Source organism: Sciurus vulgaris (genome assembly GCF_902686455.1).
Source record: "Sciurus vulgaris genome assembly, chromosome: 8".
Lineage (NCBI taxonomy): Eukaryota > Metazoa > Chordata > Mammalia > Rodentia > Sciuridae > Sciurus > Sciurus vulgaris.
Genome location: NC_136468.1, coordinates 73,843,130 through 73,866,802, shown reverse-complemented (window position 1 = coordinate 73,866,802; position 23,673 = coordinate 73,843,130). Strand labels below are relative to the sequence as shown.

The window sequence follows — 23,673 nt, the reverse complement described above, 5'->3', positions numbered from 1 at the left end:
TTTTTGCCTTCAACATTTTAAAGAATTTTTAAATGGTGTATTATATTTGTTCAGATATAGGCCATTTCAAGAACTCTTTCTCCATTCATTAAGTTCTTGGTTTCCCTGTTATTGTTTTCATGAAACCTGAAGAACTTGATTTAGTATTTCTTTTAAGGTAGATCTAATGATGAAGGATTCTCTTTATTTTTCCTTCATCTGAGAATGGTTTCATTGTACCTTGTATTAGTAAGCTTTCCCTTACTGTAACAAAATGCCTGGAGTAGTTAGCTTATAAGGAGGAAAGGTCTGGGCTCACACTTATGGAAGTTTCAAGCCTTGGTTGATTGACCCTATTGCTTTTGGGCCTGCGGCAAGGCAGCATATGACAGTGGGAAGCATGTGACAAAACAAAGCCATTTACTTCATGACCAGGATGCAAGAAAAAAAGGAAGGGTTCCTACAATCCCTTTCAAGGGTATTCCCCCAATGACCTAAAACCTCCCAGTAGGCCTCACCTCTTAAAGTTTCTACTTCCTCCCAGTGGCAGTAAGCTCGTGACCATGTCTTTAACACATGGACCTTTGGGGTACAGTCCAGATTCAAATTATAGCACACCTTTATCACCGAAAGATATTTGCTAGTATAAAATGCTAAGTGAATAATTCTTTGTGCCAATACTTTAAAAATATTTTTCCACTGTTGTTTGACCTCCATGGTTTCTGATGAGAAATACATAGTCTTCAAATTATTCACCTGTTCTAATGCATACCTGTTTTCTGGCTTTTAAGAATTTCTATTCAGTTTTCAGTGGCTTGATTGTGATATGTATGAACATGGTTTTCGTTAAGTTTAACTTCTTTGTGTTCACTGAGCTTTTTGGATTCATAACCTTATTTCCTTCACCAAATTTGGGGAGTTTTCAGGCATTATTTTCCCAAATACATTAGCTACACCAATTCTTCTTTTCTCTTTTGGGATTCCAGTGACATGAATATTAGGTCTGTTTTTCTGATAGGTTTCTAGGGCTCTGTTCACTTATTTCCTCGACTTTTGTTTCAGATTAGAGGATTTCTATTGATTTAGTTTCCAGTCCACTGATTTTCTCCTGTCGTTTCCATTCAGCAATTGAGACTTTCCATTGAACTTTTTGTTTTTGTTATTGTGTTATTCCCTTCTAAAATTTCCATTTGATCATTTTTGTTTCATAGCTTCAATTTCTTTACCAAAAAATATCTTTTCAGTTATTCAAAAGTGCTCACATTTACTACATGGAGCATGGTTATAATAGCTGCTTCATAGACTTTGCCTATGGTTCCGATATGTGAGTCATCTTGGGGTTGGCATCTGTTAATTGCCTTTTCCTTTTGAGAATAGTTTAGTTCCCTGGTTTTTTGAATGTCAAGTAATTTTGGATTATATCCTGGACCTTTTGAATATTATGTTTTGAGACTCAGGGTTCTCTTAAAATCTGCTGGAGAATGTTGACTTTCTTTTTATTTTAACAGTCAATCCAGGTAGGTTCAAACCTCAGTCTTGAACCCTCTTTTGAAGCTTGTGATTTTAGTATTTTGTTTTCAGAATCTTACACTACAATTCTGGATTTTCCATTATATGTACCACCCAAAAGGAGTTCTGGGGCCTAGGCAGTGGTCCACACCATTGTTCATGTCTCAGAGTCTTAGTTATGTCTAGCATGATCCATTCTACAAATGTGCACCTTGGAGTTGAGCCCAAGACTTCTTCCAGAAATTAAAATATCTCTTTCTCAAGTTCTCCATCTCTATCCTCCATTATTCCCAACTCCCAGGGATTCCCTTGCTTAGGATTCTGGCTGTAATCTTAGGATTATTAGATCCTCTTCATACTTTTACACTCTCCCTACAATTCATCTGCTAGGACCTAAGCGGTGAGAGAGAAAAGCCATGACCTAATTTTCCTATGTACATATATGAATATACCACAGTGAACCTCACCATCATGTACACTAATTAAAAACAAACAAAAAATTAAATGGCAGAAAGATCAATAGAGTAGAGAGAAAGCAACAGGGTGGGAGGGAAGGAGGGGAAGGGGAAGGACTGGGGACTGAATTAGAACAAATTATATTACATGCTTTTATAATTAGGCCATATTCCATTGTCATGTATAACTAAGAGTAATCAATAAAAAAAAATATGGTGCATGCCTGTAATCCCAGTGGCTAGGGAGGCTAAGGCAGGAGGATCGGCAACTTAGTGAGGCCCTAAGCAACTCAGTGAGACCCTGTCTCTAAATAAAATACAAAATAGGGATGGGGATGTGGCTCAGTGGCGAAGTGCCCCTGAGCTCAATCCCCAATACAAATAATAATAATAATAATAATAATAATTTTTTTAAAGCCCATTGGAGCCACTGCTGCTACTGTCATTGCTCCACCTGCTGCTGCTGCTGCTGCTACCATTTGCAGCTTTGTTCCTAGTCCTTCCTTAAAGGGAGGCCATAAGAGCCCGCAGGCTTATAGGATATCCTCTTCCCAGTACTCTGACTAGAAGGGAGCTCTCATCCTTCCTTCCCATTTGTACTGACAGAAGGAAATCTAAGTCAGATATGGGAGTCAAAACATAAAAACTGAACTCAGTGCATTGTGATCATTCTTTTTTTTTATTGTAAACAAATGGGATACATTTTGTTTCTCTGTACATGGAGTAAAGGCATACCATTTGTGTAATCATAAATTTACATAGGGTAATGTTGTTTGATTCATTCTATTATTTTTTCACTTCCCCCCCCACCCCTCCCACCCCTCTTTTCCCTCTATACAGTCCTTCCTTCCTCCATTCTTGCCCCCCTCCCTAACCCTAACCGTAACCCTAACACTAACCCCTCCCATTCCCCATTATGTCTCCTCATCCACTTATCAGCGAGATCATTTGTCCTTTGGTTTTTTGAGATTGGCTTATCTCACTTCGCATGATATTCTCCAATTTCATCCATTTGCCTGCAAATGCCATAATTTTATCATTCTTTATGGCTGAGTAATATTCTATTGTGTGTGTGTGTGTGTGTGTGTGTGTGTGTGTGGGTGTGTGTGTGTGTGTATCCATATATATCCACCATTTCTTTATCCATTCATCAATTGAAGGACATCTAGTTTGGTACCACAGTCTGGCTATTGTGAATTGAGCAGCTATGAACATTGATGTGGCTGTATCTTTGTAGTATGCTGATTTTAAGTCCTTTCCCATAGCACAAGAAATAAAAGCAAGAATCAATAACTGGGATAGATTCAAACTAAAAAGTTTTCTCTCAGCAAAGGAAACTATCAGTAATGTGAAGAGAGAGCCTACAGAGTGGGAGAAAATCTTTGCCAATCATACTTCAGATAGAGCACAAATTTCCAGAATATATAAAGAACTCAAAAAACTCTACACCAAGAATACAAATAACCCAATCAACAAATGGGCTAAGGAAATGAATAGACACTTCACAGAAGAAGATGTACAAGCAGTCAACAGATATATGAAAAAATGTTCAACATCTCTAGTAATAAGAGAAATGCAAATCAAAACTACCCTAAGATTCCATCTCACCCCAATTAGAATGGCGATTATCAAGAACACAAGCAACAATAGGTGTTGGCAAGGATGTGGGGAAAAAGGTACACTCATACATTGCTGGTGGGGTTGCAAACTAGTGCAGCCACTCTGGAAAGCAGGATGGAGATTCCTCAGAAAGCTTGGAATGGAACCACCATTTGACCCAGCTATCCCACTCCTTGGCCTATATCCAAAGGACTTGTGATCATTCTTTGAGTTTTGGTTCTCCTCTTTAGTCTACCTGCTCTTATTTAGATTCCAGAATCCTCCAACAGTTGTATTATATTTTCTGTCAACAATATTTAATTGTAATCCCTGAGAAAGAGACAGTGGGATGTGCTCACTCTGTCTTAACCAGAATCTTTTAGTTGGAGTTAGGAACTACAAATCTTGGTCTTTAGATACACTGTTCTTCAAAGGCACTCTTGAGTCATGTTCCCACTCAGCCTTAAACGAATAAAGAAATCCTTTCTGTAATGGTCCCCAGAATTTTAACATGCCTCTAGCTGTGGTTCCTCTGCTTCAATTAATAGCGTCACTGTTTACTCTATCTGTGGGCCTTGATATTATCCTTGACTTTTGTTTTCTTAACCTCCCTCAAAGTAGTGTTTCAAAGGTTCTATTGATTCATAAGGTCCTAAAAATTTCTCAAAGCCATTTCTTCTTCATTGTCCCCACTTTCATTGCCTCTGTTAGACCTCATCATTCTTGCCTGGACTCCGAACTGTTACCAGAGTTATGCTCTAGAGCAGGGATCAGCCAACTACAACTCAAAGGTCACACACCTGTTTCTTTAAAGAAAGTTTTATTAAAACACAGCCATACCCACTTATTTTTGTATTGTCTATGGCTGCTTTGTGCTATAGTGGCAGACTTGAGTGATTGGGATAAAGACCACCTGCCCAAAAGCCTAATTATTTTCTGTCTGGCCCTTTAAGAAAAATATCCCTAACCCCTTCTCTCGATATGAGTCTGCTGTCAGTTTATCATTCTACAAAGTCAAGTTCAAATCCTTTATTCAAGGTCTATCCTAATGGAACCACCCTTTGTCTATCTAGCCTCACTCACCTTTTCACTTGGACATACCTTCCTTTCATCCTATGGGACCAGCTCCTCTATCACCTCCTTGCAGTCTCCCCCAACACAGAGATCTCCTCCTCAGTGGATCCAGCCCACCACCTTTCACCCATAGGTCAAACTGATCCTTCCGTTTCTTTTTTTCCCCATTGTATTTTTTCATATTTCCATGGGAACACTTATCACATTATTTTTCCTACTGATTACATATTAAATTTAATATATATATATGTGTGTATGTGGGTATACAGATAATATCCAGATAAAGGGTGAGTTCTTTGAGAACAGAGGATACATCCTTCTCCTCAAGTCTTCTAACTTCTTAAAATAGTGGGTAGCAATGTAAGATTTAAATAAGTGTGTCAGTAATGAACCATTAATAAGGTTTTAACACCTGGAAGAAAGATTTTCCCTCAGTATTGACAAGTCCTGAATCACTAAGGAAAACATAGTAAACTGGTTTTATTTTCAAGTCCATAATGAGAGAGGGAACTGAGGACAAGCTAGTCCAGATATGAAATGGATATATTTTGGTTCTCTGAAGTAAAGTCCAAATTTATCAGATATTTCAGAAATGGGTCTTTTTTTCCTTATTTACTGAACTTGCAGTTTTATGTTCCCCAAAGTCATAAGTAATAAGTAGTTTTCCCATGTAACATTTTGTTCTTCTTTCTTTTGTGCTCATTTTGGTGTGTCCTTGGAGAAAGTGGAATGGATGGGAAAACTTTTCTTTTTGCTTAAGTGGTTTAACCCTCTCCAGCCATTTGCAATGCTGCCATCTGTTCCTGATGCATCTGCACTCCTCTGTGCTACTTCTTTTTGCATATTGGTGCCCTCACTGCATATTTCCCAGAAAATGGAATAGCCTACATTTAATTGTGTGGTGATAGACGTTGTTTAAAATCATGAACACCTTTTAAAAGATGGTCTGCAGGAAATCCATCCCTCTTCAATACATGTTGTCTTCTAAAGATGCAGAATAAAAATATGACAGTGCATGAAAACATTCACAGTTTTTCAGCTGGTTCAAAATCAGCCTCATGGGGTGAGGGCGTTGTCCGCACCTCAAAGTACATGTGCTTTTGTTTAATAAAAGTTTTCTATGGCTTACCCTACACACACCATTTCTCTTAAATATATATCATCTTTTCCCCAGATGAGGTCCTGAAGCACTTGTCATTTGTCTTCACACCTTTCCCGTACCACCGTTCAGTCATTGTCAGCTTCCCCTGGCAACCCGTACATGCCTCCTTGTTTTTCCAGAGTTTTCCAGGAGCGACTCACCCACGCCTCACGCTCCAACTATCCTTGGACCTTCCAAGGACAAGTGTGATTGGGAAAGCAGTTGTGGGGACTGAAGATATTTATTGCTCTTTCTTTGTGTTTTAATATTGGTGAAATATGCATAAATAAAATATGCCATCTTAACCTTTTTTAAGCATATGGGTCAGCAGCAATCATTTCATTTGCAGTGTTATGCAACCATTACCACCATCGAGCTCCAGAACTTTTTTCATCTTCCTAAACTGAAACTCTGTACTCATTAAACACTAATTCCCCACTCTCCCTGCCCCTAGCATCCAACATTCTACTCTCTATATAAGTTTGACCTTCATGGTTCTTAAGTCATTCCCTGTGAGCAGCTGTGGGAAGGGTGTTCTGAGTGCTGTGTGTCACCAAAGAAATTTGAAAGAAGTAAAGATAACTCCTGAGGTCCAGCCTTATAAGAAATTAGGAATTGTTCTGGCAGCTAAGGGGGAAAGGCTGGAAGGAACTCTGTGGAGCAATGATGGAGCAGAGAGATTGGCAGCAGCCAGATCTTGAACAGTCCTCTCTCTTAGGAAGCCTAAATTTATTTATTGTTTTAGCTTTTGAGAGTCATTGACTGCTTTTAATCAGGGGAGCAACATGATCATTTGCAGTGAAGGACGATCATATTGGTAGAAGTGCACACACTGAAGGGAAAAGATAAGAGACTGCTTGAGGGTTATACAAATTTTTGCAAAAAATCAAAATAAAATGAAGCCAGGAGATTGTATGAGCTCAGCAAGGGTAATTGAAGAGAAGAAAGGGCCAGAATTTGTGTCTCCTGGGATTTCTGTACTGAAGAGGCAAGAGTAAAATGATAGGGCTGCAGGTCTTTCAAATTACACTGTTTTATATATGGAGATGGCCAGATCATAGTATTAGAACTTAACATGTTACTTTAGAAATTTATGTGTAGTTGCCTTAAGGCAAATAAATGAAGACAAAGATTTACCATGTATTGATAGCGTGTTAGAAGCTACTATTAATGCTTTTGAGAGACAGATGGCGTGGCAGTTAAATGGATTAGTAGCATAGGGTTTATCCATTTTATTCAATTTAGAAGATAAGTTACCTGTTATAATGTTAGAGAAAAAATATTATAGTCTTTCATCAATGATAGTGAATTCTGGTTCCTATTCTTGATCTTTTTGACCCTATTTGTGGTTCAGGAAAAGAAGAGATCTGCAATATGGCAAGTATTCTATAAAATACATTACCTATCTGTTAACCATGCTGAGTCCACAGTCCAGCATTTCTGCTTATGTGTGTATAGAAAATCACCCCTTTAGTTTTTTGTTTTTTTTTTTTTTTTTTTTTCCTACAGGAAATTCACCCACACCAAGCATGAAATGATTTCAGTAGCCTTCACTGAAATTTGTGTGGCCAACGATTGGGGTCTTATCACACAGCCCACGACAGTATGCTTGCTCACGAACTCTCTCTCTCACACACACACGAACCCCTCCATTCATCTCATCTTCTTTCTCCAATTATTCCTGCTGTGGTGCTAGATGTTTTTGTCATTTTTCTTCACTGAGCTTCTCACTGGCTTCCTTGCCCTTCTGAATTCTGGCTATATCCTGAATGTCTCCTCCCCTAAAACCAGTTTCTATTTTTCAACCTTTATAACACAGAAAAATTGAGATGACTTTTTTGTTCACTTGTTTTTGTTTTGTTTCTTAAGTATGCCCTTTCACCCTTTCAAAGGTCTCAGTAATCCCCATGAATTGTCCTACCAAACAAAAGCATGTCCCCCGCCCTGCTTACATCTTTGAACCAACTTCTACAAGAAATCTTTGAGCATGTGTATTACGCCCATAGTATATGAACATTGTAGTCAGGGGGACAAAAAGAGAGATGGAGAATACTAGGAACTGAATAAGTCTGAACACAGTTGCCAGATCCAGGGGAACTCACCATTCATTAAACTGCTGTTGCATATATTCTGGACATTTTTTTCTCCACTTTGACTCTGACCCCATTTGAAGGGGAATGGTTTGGGGTCCCACCTAAGTTCCTGCCTCCCCACTTGACTTGCAGAGGCTGCATACACTCTCCTGTTGTATGACGAGCTGCTCGAGTGGTCTGATCGGCCCCTCAGGGAGTTCTTGACCTACCCCATGCAAACAGAATGGCAGCGCAAGGAGCACCTGCACCTCACCATCATCCAGAACTTTGACAGAGGCAAAGTAAGTGGCCCTGCCTAATCCATGGTCTCTCCTAAGATGACATTGTTGGTGTCGCTTTTCCTTGTATTACTGGAGTACCGATGCTCACCTCCTTGAGTAGGAATCCTTACACTCTCATATGCATTGGAAACACCCAAGAGCTTGTTAAAATGCAGATCACCAGGCTCTGGCCTAGACATTCTAATTAAGTAGCATGGGGCTGGAGAATCTGTGATTTTTAAGGACTCTAGAACATTCCCATGTGCATGAATTTTGCATTACACTTTGATAAACTGGTCTGGGAGCTTTGACATCCAGTCATAGTCCATACTAGCTACTATCACAAAATAGGTAGATTGGGTGACTGACAAACAACAGAAATTCATTTATCACAGTTCTGGATGCTGAGAAGTCTGAGATCAAGGCCTCAGTACTAACTGTCCAGAAGGCCTGCTTCCACCTGGATGGTGCCTTCCCCCTATGTCCTCATGTGGCAGAAGGAACAAGCCAATTCTCTGGAGCCCCTTTTATAATGGCACTGATGCCATTCATGAGAGTCCCACCTTGATGACATAGTCACCTCCCAAAGGCCCCACCTCCTTATATCACGACCTTGGAAGTTAGGATTTCAACATGTGACTTAGGGGAAAACACAAACATTCAGACCATAACACTCAGCTATTTTATTTTCTGAAAAAATGTTATCACCCTTCGTTTGCTGTTCAAATTGGCACATGAGCTACCCCATTCCACTTTTTTTCTTAAAATATAGAAAACTGGATTTGTTTAAAAAGTGTGTGGCATCTCTCATATACGGAGAGATGCCTGGGGTCTTGACAACCCTTGGTACAATTAAGTATTTCCCTCCATATCGCTTCTTCTCTTTCTTCAAGGGCTTGCAGTTCTCTTTTTAAAACCATTGTGAATCTGGCCGCTACTGTTTATTTGATGGGAACTCCTGGGTGTTTCAGTGGTGTATCTTGGATTAAAATATCTCTTCCAAATTGCAAAGGTTAAATAGGAAAGTAAAATACAACTAGGTAATGTCATTCTTTTACAGAATAAAGTTGAGTATGCCTAAAAATGAGATACAAGGAAATTGCTTCTTTCATATCCTCCTCTATTATTTATCTGTCTACCCTGACATAGCATTATATTAGTAGCAAAAGAAATAGCTTTGTATCCTCTTGCTATAAAATTTCCAACTATATGATAAGCTTTTATAAAACCTCTGACTTCATATTGGCCCATTTCTAGGAGTTTGTGCCAGATCAAAGTTTATAAACTGTGACCCACAGGTCAAATGGCTTACCTCCTATTTTTCTACAGCCTACAAGTTACAAATAGCTTTCACATTGTTAAGTGCTTGAAAAAAAATCAAAGGATTAATATTTCATAGCTGTGAAAAATACTCAAAATTTGCGTTTGTGTTCTAATACTTATTAGAATACTTATACTTAATAGAATACTTATTAGAACATAGTTATATTCATTCATATCTGTGGAGGCTTTCATACTATTAACAAATAAGTGATTGGGGCAAAGACTGTATGGTCCTCAAAGCCTAAAATATTGACTGCCTGGCCCTTTGTAGAAAGTATGTTAATGCCTGTTTTAAAACAATGACTCTTTGCATTTTTGCTGAGAGTAATCAGCCAGATTAGACCCTCACAATTTGTAAATGCAAGTTAGCCCAGCAAGGAATCCAGGGTACCATCCTGGATAACTGGTCCTTGAGGGTCAGCAGTCCTTCCCTCCTCACCACTGAGGGCCTGTGTGTATCCCTCTAGTTGGCCATTGTGGAACTACACTTATTCCAAGATGATGATTCTGAACAACACCAGAAAATATCGTTTCAGCACCATATGTTAATGACTGTAGTGGTGCGGTATCATTTCCAGCTTTCTAAAGATTTTAAATAATCTGCATGTTAATTACATGGTGTTTTCATATTTAAAATTGCAGTGATACTATTCAAGGTGTGTTATAAAGATTAAAGAATAAGCCTTCATGATCTGAAAGCAGTCGCAGCCCCGACCCTTGGATGGAAGGTTGTATCATTCATCTGGGTTACAGTTATATCATTCATTTGTCCGCAGTGCTGGGAGAATGGCATAATCTTGTGCCGAAAGATTGCAGAGCAATACGAGAGTTACTATGACTACAGAAACCTGAGCAAGATGCGGGTAGGTACGGGGTGCATCCTAGTCAGGGTATGGCACCCTTTTTGATTGACTTTCCACTGTTGTTCCATGAAATCAGCTTTGTGATCATCTTGATATGCCTTGCAGAAACCTTTTTTAAGATAAGTGTTTTCTCTGAAGCGTACTCAGCTGTGTATACAGAGAAATAGCAAATTGATCTGTGTGATGTTTTTGATTAATATACCAAAATGAGCCCTTCATCTGTTTCTAAAATACATCTGAAATACACAGTCTAATCTAGGATTCATATTTTAAGTTTATCGTAGAAATTCTTTACATTGTTTGAAGAGCTTCCCAATTGTATACACATCTCTGTAACTGTGCGCCATTCTTAGCACTATGATCTGCAAAGCAAAATAGTAGAAATGACTAGCTAGCCCATTTTAAAATAAATTAGGCCTAAAATGTGTGTCACCTCTCTTTAATTTCTGAAAATATGTTTTTACTAAACTTAAATCAGGTTTTAATACCCAGAAGCTCAAAGACGTTAATATCATTGTTCCTGAGTCAGTGTTCTGTGTCACCTTTGCTTTTAGGTTCAAACAAGTACTTCTTGTCCTCCAAGTCCTTATTCTTGGGCATCATGAACATTTTGTGTCATTTTGTAATATATAAGGTGATAAAGTTCTTTGGGATTTCTAAAATAGGATCATCAGCTCTTTATATATTAAAAAAAAGATCATGATATCACCTTTTAATCTTGAGGTAACCATTTAAGAGGTGATAACATAAACCTTTTTAGCTTTCAAAATTTCTTACACCACAAGTTACTTATTCACCTGGCAGGAATGGGGTCTATACTCTTGGCATCGTATTTCATGTCAGCAGTTCATTGATATTTCTTCTAGCATGAAAAAAACCTTGTTTTAACTTCAGTTCATCACGTTGACTCTGGCAGGCACTGCAGTTTTATATAAATACATTGCTGTTCTTCTCTTGGCATCCTGTCCCTGTAACAGAAGTGAGGTTACAATGTTTACCCGTGAGAGCCCTTGGGTGCCATAGATACTAAGATTTTTATAAACCCAAAGCATTACACTTCACACCAACTGCTCTTTGGGGTGCTGTTACTGGGGGTGAGGGGAAGTCTTCAAGTGCAGTCTTAGTCTTTCTCTGGAAACCCTAGGGATGATAATCATACCCTAAAAGGGAAACCATAAGCTTTATATGCTTCATAGTTGGAACATTGTCAAAGACACACACTTAAGAGCTTTCAGTCCAGACAGCACTTTACACTATGGGTCTCCTTTGGTTTGGTTGATTGGTTTATCCCTGTTCCGACCTGTGCAAGGTTGCATCTTCCAAGTGCCCTGAATTACCAGGTACAAAGTGGAGACAAATCCACAGGTGAGTATATCTGGCATAAGAATGCTCCAGAAGGGTTTTGCTTCCATTTTTTCAAGTTCATTTTCTATTTCATTTTGAATAAAATACTTCCTCAACAGACTATATGCATAGAGATAATTTGCTCTGTTGATAATATGTAATAATACACCTGGTCCTTTAAACAGGGGTCACCAAACTATAGCCTGTGGGCCTAACAGGGTTGAGTAGTTGTGACAGAGACCACATGGCCTGCAAAACCTAAAATATTTCTTCTCTGGATGCTTCTAGATTAAGTTTGTTGATCTTTATCTTAAAACATTAAAAAAAAAAAATCAAGCTTCTTTTCTCCAACTGAATTAAAATGGAGTTTTCCTTTACACAGAGAAAATATCCTCTTCTATTAATGGGTAGGGCTGTAAAATGGAATAGAATACTTACACCTTCTCTGATGCCTTCCTAGATGATGGAAGCCTCTCTGTATGACAAAATTATGGACCAGCAGCGTCTAGAACCAGAGTTCTTCAGAGTTGGATTTTATGGGAAAAAATTTCCATTTTTCTTAAGAGTAAGTAATAAGCTGTTTAATTTGCTTTCATCCTACTCATACAGATTTTCCAATTAAGAAAACTAAAATATAAATGACTTTTATGACAGGTAATGACATCATGAGTTTTTAGATTTTATTTTTTAGTTTACAGACACCATATTAAACCAGAATGTCTTGTTTTGAATACTTTCCCAAGAATCAACAATCTATCTCTAAATGTATTTTATGAGCAGTCTTCGGTAATTTAGTTTCTCTCCTGTGATATTCACAGGTTGATATTCACAGATTCCCAGTCTGCAATTTTCATACTGTTGGCATTAGAGAAAAACAGACGGAGGTGGGGAGTGGAGCACCACAGGGGGTGGAGGGCTGCAGGCTGTGGAAGAATGCAGTTTCACATCATGTGGAAACCTACCTCCAGAACCACATGGAAAGTGGCGGGGTTGGGGGATGTTGGGGGTTGAACCCAGGGGCACTTTCCCATTGGAATACATCTCCAGCGCTTTACTTAAATTGTCTAGGCTGACCTTGGACTTGTGATCTTCCTGCCTCAACCTGAGTAGCTGGGAGTACAGACAACTTTTTTTTAAACCATACAACTTTTAATTTATTTTAAATATCTGAAGGGAAAAAATGGACATTTAGGTTGAAGAAAATGTTGTAATATACAACATATGTTGTGTATTATGCATTAGATAATGTTAGTATTGCTATGTCCATCTCTTTATCAAACCAGTCATACAATATAATTTAAAATATTTTTTATGAAGGATGGAGCCCATGAAAGCAAAGTGCCTAGGGTCCCCAAAGCCATAATGATGCCCTGATCAAACTCTGAGTTTAGCTAGCAAGTACACAGTGAGGTACCCATTTATCTATATATTATGGACAATTATTATAAAGGTGTAGGGGTTTTAAAAATCAGAAGTAGTTGAGAAGCCATAATTATAAAAAGAGTTTAGCAAATTGGAAAACTCCATTGGCTAATGCAATAAATCTTGTGTAAAAGTCAGTTACACTAAATCAGTCTCTATATCATCAATCTTTTGAAAACAGCTTTTCTGGATATAATTGGAATTTACTTCAAAATCAAAGAGAATGGTTACCCTCTATTGGTTTCTAAAGGGCACTGCACTCTTCAGAATCCCAGGGTCTGACTTTTTCTTTCTTTCTTTTTTTTTTTGAGAACTCAGATTCTAGTGTTTTTTTCTATTTAAAAATAAACATCAACCTTAAATTTTTTAAATTATTTGATCAATTATTTGATAATTTTTTAAAACTCAATGAATACATTTATACAATCATATGATCTAAGTAGGTTTTTCTTCCCCATATGCAAAGTGAGTTTTTGGCCAATATGACCCAGCAGATCTACTCCTTCGTATTTACTAAAGAAAACTGAAAACATGCTTTTTCACACTGAAAACATGCTTTTTCACACAAAGACCAGTACCTGGGTGTTTGTGGCAGCAATATTCACAATAGCAAAAAAGTAGAACCAGCTCAAAGGGCTCTTATAAATAATAAACAAAATATATAGTAGACCCAACAACAACAAAAAATGAAGTACAGATCCATGCCTTGACGTGGGAGAAGTTGAAAGTATTCTGTTAAATGAAAGAAGCCAGTCACAAAGGGCCACGTTGTATAATTCCATAATAGATAAATCCCTAGACACAGAAAGTAGTTTTGGGGTTTCCAGGGCTGGGGGAAAATAGGGGACTAAAAGGACATGCTTGGGAATGGGCACGGGTTTCTTTTTGAGATGATGCAAAATATTCCGATATTAAATTGTTCTGATGGTTGCCCAGTTCTATGAACAAACTAAAAAAATCCTTGGAGTTGCATGTTTTGAAAGGATGAATTTTATATTAATAAAGTTATGAGTAAAAACAGAAGATTGTTAAAGGAAAGTGCTTGATCTCTTTTTATTTCTTGAAAACCCAAATATTGGAGCCAAAGCTTTTCTTTCAAATAGCTTCCTAACACCACTGAAGGCTATGTGCTTAGAGTAACTGCTCTGATTTTACAAGGTAAAATTATGTGTACGTGTTTGAAAATATTTAAGTTTCGGAGTATTCGGATTTTTTTTGGCACTCCTTTAGGATGTGTTGTCTTCTATTTTATCAAGAATATTTATTATCTTTTGAGTAAGATTGTTAAAATACAGCATCAGAAGTCAGAACTTTTATCTAAATCTAAAGGTATAACTTGTATCTAGGAAGTTTTAAATGTAGGATTATTTAGGGTCCTAGTTTCTAGAAAGTTTGCCTTAACTTGTGTTTTTCAAAGGATCACCATTAATTTAGATCTGTGGAAAATGAGGTAGAATCTCAGAACCTATCCCATCTGCAGCTGGTGGTTTCTAACTCTCACTGCGGCCTGGAGCTCTTCCTTTGGGCATTTTATATAATAATAGGAACCTCAGAGGCCTGGAAAGCACTGAAAGCCTGGGGCCTTAGCTCCCAGGCACAAATTGCTCTCTTCTTTTCTTCTTTAGGGCTTGAGCTCTCACTGGTCTGGATAGCTCCTGGGAGGTTTTCCTGAGCATATCAGGCCTTGTCTGGAGTTTCCAGAGCTCAGCCCTGGAACTCAGACCTAAGTTTAAGAACTATACACATGGATAAAGTGCTAAAAGCCTTTGAATCTGTTCCCAAATTATAGAATGGAGTCGAGGTGGGTGACTCCCTCTCAAGCTTGTACAGATTAAATAAGCGTGGACTGTCTGGTCAATAACTATGCTCAAAGTTTTTAATTTCACAACCATGAAACTGTCAGAAAGGCTTCCCTCATATCTAATCAGCCCATTAAGGTACCTTTCAAACACCTGCCCATCTTTCCAGCTCTCTGGCTGCCCTCAAGAATAATCTTCAGTACCCCCGCCTGAATGAGACAGAGTTCTGACCCACAGAAGACTTATTATATATTGCAAAAAAAAAAAAAAAGAAGGAAAAAAGTCAAAATTATGTCCAACATTTAGATTTAGCAGTGTCCTGAAACTCCTGAACCCTAGCTTCAGGCAGTTAGGAGGATGCTTGGCTATAGGCATCTAAGCTGAGTTGATTATGGCAGGGAAGTTTCTCTGCCAGCCCTTCTGAAAGCTGGAATACATATGGATTCAGTCTTCCTTCCTCTGAAGGCTCTGTTCAATGGAAGTGTTAAGGCTGACCTCAGAAGCCTTTCAGAAAGAATGCATTTTTAGTTGTATTTGCTTTCTTTTCCTCCAAAGTATGAATTTATGTGCATGAGTTTGACATCTTATTATAAGAATCATCTTTACCACATGTGTGCATTAACCTTTAGATGAACCACTGTCGCTTCATTTTTGTACTTTGTGTTCTGAGAATCAAACACATCTTTGCATTTCTTCCAAGTGAACCAGGAAAAGTGAGAAGTTCTATTGGGTCTCCTTAAGAGCAGTAGAGAGTGAAATGCATGATCTTCGCCTTGCATTTTTTAACATTATCTCTGTAATAAATGCAATCACCTATGTAGTCCTAATTTTGTTTTTGGTTTCACTCCCTAGAATAAGGAGTTTGTGTGTCGAGGGCATGACTACGAGAGGCTGGAAGCCTTCCAACAGAGAATGCTGAATGAGTTTCCCCACGCCATCGCCATGCAGCATGCCAACCAGCCCGATGAGACCATCTTCCAGGCAGAAGCTCAGTGTATCCACACCTGTAAAGACTCCACTCCAGTCAGGTTGTTCTGGCTGCTAGCTGCAGAGCATTTGCACGCTAGGTTCAGCCCCCAGGCCCTTCTAGATAGCCATGTTCTTACTCTTCTTCCTTCTCATTGTCTTAATTTTAACGTAGCTCCTTCTGAACAGAAATTGTTCTATTTGTATCACAAATTGTTCTATTAGTATTTGTTCTATTAGTATCACAGTGTCAGATGAAAAGAAATCCTTTACAGATTCTATTAAAGTACTTTTTCTCTTTTAATTAAAACTCCTCTGTATCCCAACCTTGCTTTTAAAGCTCTTTTTCACTGATTTCCCTTAGAACAATTTTCCTCTGACTTATCTTGTGGAAACTACTTCAACCCAGGGTGCTAGCAATATGTTCAGGGGTGCAGGTACACATCATTACTCCTTTTTCCTTTAATACTTTCATTCTGGAATGAAGAAAGGGAGAAAAAGAGATATCTTCAGCATCTTTGGAGACTCTTAGCTATGACATCCTGGACACCTGTAGTAATTACCATGTAATTCACACACCCATCATCTAAACACAAGCAAGTCAGCTGAAATCACATAGATGTTACAGACAAAGGCAGTTCATTCCCATACTCCTTCCTGAATTCCCCTGCCTCTGCCTGAAACCAATGAGTTTAAAAAATATGTGAAACTCCAAGTGATAATTAATTATGGATACCATCTTAAAGCAGAAGCCAAAATGTAAAAGAAGCTGTTTTTCTTTGAACTAAAAGAGAAAGTAAACATATAAGTTAATATGGTAGCTCTTTAATAGAGTTTTTAAAATATCAATTACAACTGAATACTCTGTTCATCAAATACCCGGTTTAGGAAAATAGAAAAATACAATTATGCTCACAGCATCACACATGTAAATCTAAGTCATTGTCAGTGTTCTGGTTTCTATCTTTGGTCATGGCTACATAAGGATTTACTCAATATTATAAATAAACAATAAGTTAAAAGGACCATGTGCAGGCTAAAGAGTGCCTCAGCAGGCCTGGTGATGCTCACTGTAACCCCATCTACTTGGGAGGCTGAGGCAGGATGCTTTCAAGTGAGCCAGCCTGGACAACTAGGTAAGACCCTGTCTCAAAATACAATTTTTTATAGGTTTACAGTTCTTTTTTTATATAATTATTTTATTTATTTATTTTTATACAGTGCTAAGGATCAAACCCAGTGCCTCACACATGCTAGACAAGCGCTCTGCCACTGAGCTACAGCCCCAGCCCTCAAAGTACAATTTTTAAAACAGAAGACTGGGGATATAGCTCACTTATAGAGCACTTGCTTAGCATGTACAAGTGGATTTGATCCCCAGTATACACACAAAATAGTGTCTCATGTTCAAGGATTAGGAGTGTTCTAATTTTGAGTACCTAATATCCAAAGTATCCCCCCACCCCCTCACACACACACGTCGATAAGTAATACACAAATTCGCAGGTCATGGAAATTTAAAACTAACCCTTCATTAGAATTATCTACCTAGAACTAGTTCAAGACCTATGATTTGAAATATGATTTGAAGTGTGTTCTTAGCATCTTTTTGGCAATTTTTTTTAAATGACTTAAGCCAAAATGGAAACCCAAGATTGTTACTCATACTCTTCTCCAGCTCAAACCAGACTTCTTTAAAGTTTGCAAGTTGGGTTCCCTCCTTGACTCTTTAATCTTAGATTTGCAGATATATGCTGTGACCCCCATTCCAGAGAGCCAGGAGGTCCTGCAGAGAGAGGGTGTTCCGGACAACATCAAAAGTTTCTATAAAGTGAATCATATCTGGAAATTCCGCTATGATAGACCATTTCACAAAGGCACGAAAGATAAGGAGAATGAATTCAAGGTACCATGCTGTCCTAATTCCATCTTTCTCCTCATACACTCTTCTAGACTGAGTTCCTTGGGGCAAGATTCTTGGTAAATACTCAGAGTAGTGACAAAGCCAGAAGGGGCTCCAAAATTCCCTTAATATGTGGTTCTCCAACTCTGGCATGTGTCAGAGTGATGGGGGTTGCTTCCTAGTAAGAAGAATGTTAATTCCAAACCCAGGAATTTTGCCTTGGGGACTATGGAAAGAGGTCCTGAAATCCATTTTCTTATGACAGTTCTAATGCCAGTGGTCCCTAGACCTGTCTTTGAGAACTCATGATTAAACTCAGTCCTCTAATCTATTCGTGTTGAACCCATTGAGGGAACCTTAGGATATCCTCAGATACAAGATTGAAAGGAGTGAAGAATGCCTCAGGAACAGGGGACGCGGAGACAGAGAACAGGCGGGTAGACTGCTAGTACAGTGGGTAAATTCTGTGCCATTTTTTGTTGTTTTTCCTCATTAGAACAGTGTGTAATTAGGGTTTCTGAGAGAACCCAAAGTAAACCCATGTGTTGCACTGTCTGCTCTCGTTAGTTCCAATATGCCTTCCTAGTTCATCATGCTTCCAGCTGAAAAGGGTAAGAATTCTGCAACCCATGGGGAGAAGGGTCCAGATTATTTGGCAGATAAATTATAATTTCCCCTTTCCTTGAAAACAAAGACACAGTGAGACCAGATAAATCCCTAGTTAGTCAGTTCTTACACATGAACAAAAAATTTAAAGTGAAGTTATTATTGGAGTTTCATTGGCTTAGCATCTTTAATTACAGATACTTCTCTGTTTGAACTAGGAAGTATTCTCCTAACACTTTCAGTCAGAATTACCTAATGTTAGCCAAGCACAGCGGCATATACCTGTAATCCCATCTACTTGAGAGGCTGAGGCAGGAAGTTCACAAGTTCAGAGTCAGTCTGGGCAACACAGCAAGACCTTGTCTCAAAATAAAATAAAAAGGTCTGGAGATAAAACTCAGGGAGAGCACTTGCCTAGTGTGTGCAAGGCATTGGGATCAATCCCCAGTACCACTTATGTACGTACATACATACAGACCTACTTACCTATCTACCTAATGTTGACTCACCTGCCAGCCCTCCATAAGTCTTGATCCCCAGTCCTCCCAGCAGTCACTCCAGGAATTATTCACCTTTAAGAAATCAGAAAGGAAAACTGTGATTGTTTTGCAGAGTTCCACTAAAACTGAATAAAGAGCAGTTCTTTGTGCAAGAAGGTTTGGTGGGTTAACAACAAGGCAGGGAGACCACTGGAAAACACTACAATGATATTACTGAGAAGATCCGTGATCATTTTCTAGTCCTTTCTAGATACTTCTGTTTCTCTTCTTGTCCTCCAAAATCAGCCAAAGATCTAATCAGTTTATGAGGCAGTTCTCCTCGTAGCTACTTCCAGTGATGACAAGTCAGAGATAGATGAACTGGAAACAAACAGCTGACTTGCTCCAGGTCACGCACTAATTACCTGTGGGCACAGCACTGGAACCCGCATCTTCTAACTCCCTCTCCAGCGCTTTCTCCACTGTACCACATTTCCTCATGGCAACACCCCTGGGGGGAGGACAGTAAATCTGGCTCCTCATTTTTATGCTTTTAGCCTTCAGAATTGGCTCCAAACTGTGCCCCCAAGCCTGTCTCCACCACAGCCCACTCACCCCCCCCTCAGTTCCAGCAACATCCAGCTTCTCTCCTCCTCTATCACAGTGCCCTTTCACAAGACACTCCGCGTCTGTGCGGGCTGCTTCCTCCTGCCTGCACAACTTCCCCCGCTCTCCTCCTGGCAAACTCCTACTCACTCTTCAAAATGCAGCTCGTGTCACCTCCCCTGAGGGCTGCCATCCCTCTCCTCAGCATGGCATGAACACCTGCATTCCCCTCTGCATCTTGAATGTTCCTTCTCTTCCCTCCAAGATCGTATTTATCTGCTCACCTCCCTGTCACCACCAGAATGCTGTGAGATCTTGTCATAGTGACTCTGCCATGTCCATTTCAGTATTTCTTAACAGGCATAAAGAAATCCTTTTTGTTGTCATTGTTGTTGTTGTTGTTGAATAAATGGCACAATGTTAGGCATTTCATGAAGTTTCTTATCCTCTTGGTTTAAATAAGAAAAATGAGACATAGATAGAAACTGGGTTGACAAAAGAGAAACCTGTCACAAACAGCAGCTTGCTGTAGTTTCTTGTGTCCTGAGGGTGCTAGTCCTGGTCAGAGGGAGCCCAGGTCTAAAGCACAGGTCAGTCTAGATTACACCAGTTGGGGCTCAGATGTGGCACAGTGTATACAGCTGTGAGGAGGCTGCAGGTTCTAGGGGTGGGGTCAGCACAGCTCTGCAGATGATTAGAGCGCAGCCTCTCAGCGGGTCCATTGTCTCTTAAGGCTTAGTGTCTTCACCTTTAAAATGGAAAGATCAAGCTGCATGATCCCTAAAACTATTTTTTTATTCTCTTTCTTGAAGATACCAGTAGTCTAATCTTGCCCTGACTAGCTCCTTCAATTCCCTCTTTCAGGTAAAAATGGCTAAACCTTGAGGGACAAAGAGAGTTTAAATTCACGTTAGAGAAATAGCAAAGAAGATAACATGATGGCCTATTGTTATATTTTGAAACTTGCCTTCTGAAGTAGGAGCTCATTGATTCTACGTAGAAAAAAGTTTCAGACACACACAATGGATTTATTAGCCTAAGCTCCAGCAGTATCTTACTATGATAGTTTCTTGAGTGCGCAAGTGAAAACTAAAGAAAAGGTGACAAATAAGCAAAACCTGATCACATTAGTCATAGCTCAGTGCCGAGAAAGAAGGGCAACGGGGGACTTCATTTGTTTTGTGTTTTATAGAGCCTCTGGGTGGAGAGAACATCATTATACTTGGTGCAGAGTTTGCCTGGCATTTCCCGCTGGTTTGAAGTGGAGAAGCGTGAAGTGGTAAGGACCCAAGCTTATTCTCAAGTACTTTCTCATCTCAGTTGCTCACCTGGAATCATGCAGGATATTAATTGCTTCTGTTTTTGACTCCAAGTCCCTGGATTCACTCATAGTAAGTTAGTGAATATTTATGATACTGACTGCTCTTACCAAGGCTGTGACGGTGAACATTAATATTGTCCTAGTCCATCCAGCCAGACAAATTCCGTGAAAACAGCTTCTCACTCGGGCCCCTTGAGTGAGAAGAATTGGAATTCAACTCTCTTAATTGTTCTAGATAGCCAAGTGACCTTCAGTGTGTAGCGTGTGGCAGGCCAACGTCAAGAAGGTTGCCTACCTTGTCTTATTGGATCATCATGATACAGCTATGTATTCTTATATGAGAGTATTCTTTTCCCAGTTTTCACAATTTTTAACAAAAAGCTAAAAGCATTTGCCCGAGGTTATGTAACAAAATATCGAAAACAGGACAGTTTCAAATGCAGATTTTTCTGATTCTAAACCTAGTTGTGTTAATCTCTTCTAGCCTTGGTTTCCTTATGGGCAACATGTAGCTAATGTAAAGCCCCAGCACATATATGACACACATTAGTCCATACTATTGCAATCTGCAGTAGAAGGGATGGTGGGATATTAGTAACTGAGCTATCCTGAATGGAGCACCAGATCAAGATCAGTGGATGCCACTGTAGAACCTGGTAAACACAGCACCAAGTTGATTGTCAAACACACCATCTGTTCTACTCCCCAGCTATGGGGAACAGGGAAATAGCAGCTGGAGGCAGCCACACCCAGGATGAGACCCAGCCTAAAAAAGTTGCTTTTAAGGCTAACAGCAACTTGAAGTCATCCACAGCCCTGACCCTCCCAGCATCCCTCCCCAACTTTTAGCATATCCATTATGACTGGATCTGGTCCTCTATCTGAAAAAAAATATGCCACTGTGAAAATATAATTTAACCCATACTTTTTTTAGGTAACAGGGCCACTCTACCAGTAAATAATAGCAGCTCCTGCCCAAATTCTCTTTCCAGAATGGCTTGTCCTACCTTAAATCTGTCAACATTGAAACACAGCTTATTATGTTCAATTAAGCTAAGGATTTAATGGGATTTTCATTTTGCAGTGCCAAAAAAAATTAATACAGCTCCCTAAACAAATTGAATGCAATTTAGCAGATTGCATCATTACAGTTATATTCTTGTGTAGTCTGAATCAAAGATCCCCAAAAGCTGGTGTGACCCTGTGCTCTCCATGGAAAATAGGAGACTACCAAACAGCGGCCAGAAAGTCTTATTATTATGCTTCCTACTGAATGGCATGGATCAACCCACAGAAGTGCTCTTAGTCATCCATGCTGCATTAATGATTCAGAAAGCCCTCGTAGATCCATCAAATTCAGAGCATTAAGTTCAGTGAGGTCTCACCAGTGGTTCTAGCCCTTGAAACACACATACACACACACACACACACACACACACACACAGCATGCTGGTAATAATAAAAAGAGCATTACTAAACACAGCCTTTCAAACATCAACTGCCTACTTTATTAGAATATGTAATCTTATGTTCTGTCAGAACAAATCAAACTTGGCTACTTGTTCCCTGAGCACAGCCCACTCTTAAGAACCTTTGTGTTGTTCTCTTGTTCCTGCCGCCTAGAATGTTCCACCATCTATTAAAGTTACTGACTTACTGGTTTAATTCCTATTATGTAAGGTCTTCAAGAACAGGGATATGTTGAAGTAGGTACTCAATAAATATAGGCCAAAATGAATTGAAATTCCTTCTCTACAATGCCCAAATCTGAGAATCAAAGATGTTTACATTAGTTTGACTTAAAAGTCATTTGTTTATACACCTAAGCTCTTCTAATGTAAGGACACTTATTGACTTACTTTTATTTTGAATGAATACTTATAAACTTCACTGAAGAAATATTTATTCAGTAGAGTAAAGGAAACTGCCCAGATCCTGCTGGAGATTATGCATTACACTCTTATAAGTCCTGTATTATCTTTCTAAAATCTGAAAGATCAAGGACCTGGGGCTATAACTTAGTGGTAGAGCACTTGCCTAATGTGTAAGGCCCTGGTTTTGGTACCCTGCACTGTCAAAAAGAGAAAATCTGAAAACTATAAATTCTGAAACATGTGGCACTAAAGGTTTCAGATGAAATTGTAGATCTTTATTTTCTAAATCACAGACCCAGATAGCTTATAAGATTTTGTGAAAACACCCATGCCTTTGAACTCTTCATTTTAAGAGCACTTTCGTCACTTCCCCAGTTAGGGTAACTGCACAACCCAGCAAGTCATTATGATTCTACTTGGCTCTCCTTCAACAAATGGATTCTGAAGTGTATATGATTATCTTGTTTTTAACTCCCAACCGTATGCCATCTTGTGCCACCTTATGATGCTGTTATGTATGCACAGGAGGTCTGTATGGGCCTGTGTCCCCTATTCTCAGCTATTATGGTTTAGATATAAGGTGTCCCCCAAAAGCTGTATGAGACAATGCAAGAATGTTCAGAGGTGAAATGATTGGTTATGAGAGCCTTAACCTAATCTGTGGATCAATCCACCGATAGGGATTAACTGGGCAGTAGTAATAGGTAGGCAGGGTGTCACTAGAAGAAGTAGGTCACTGGGAATATGCATTTGGGTTTGTATTTTGTCCCTCTTGAGCAGAACCCTCTTTCTACTTCCTGGCTGTCATGTCCTGAGCTGCCTCCCTCTGCCACACCCTTCTACCATGATGTTCTGCCTCATCTTGGGCCCAGAGCTATGGAGTCTGCTGACCACAGACTGAACTTCTGAAACTGGGAGCCAAAATAAACTTGCTCCTTTAAGTTGTTCTTCTTGGGTCTTTTGAGCACAGCAGTGTTTCAAGCTGACTAAAACACCAGCTGAACTGAAAGTTCCTTGACATCAGAGGATCTATGAATGATCTTTATTATCTCCCATG

General features: G+C 39.2%; 1 protein-coding gene across 2 annotated transcripts in view; it reads left to right on the top strand.

Moving 5' to 3' along the window:
• The window catches only part of DOCK4 (dedicator of cytokinesis 4), a 438,609-nt gene that overhangs the window by 395,049 nt on the left and 19,887 nt on the right, over nucleotides 1–23,673 (top strand). For both annotated transcript variants that reach the window (XM_079149349.1, XM_079149348.1), the window contains exons 36-41: nucleotides 7,983–8,131; nucleotides 10,210–10,296; nucleotides 12,101–12,205; nucleotides 15,714–15,855; nucleotides 17,567–17,733; nucleotides 20,614–20,700. In XM_079149349.1, coding sequence (XP_079005475.1) covers nucleotides 7,983–8,131; nucleotides 10,210–10,296; nucleotides 12,101–12,205; nucleotides 15,714–15,855; nucleotides 17,567–17,733; nucleotides 20,614–20,700 — 737 coding nt within the window. The remainder of the gene's footprint in view (nucleotides 1–7,982; nucleotides 8,132–10,209; nucleotides 10,297–12,100; nucleotides 12,206–15,713; nucleotides 15,856–17,566; nucleotides 17,734–20,613; nucleotides 20,701–23,673) is intronic.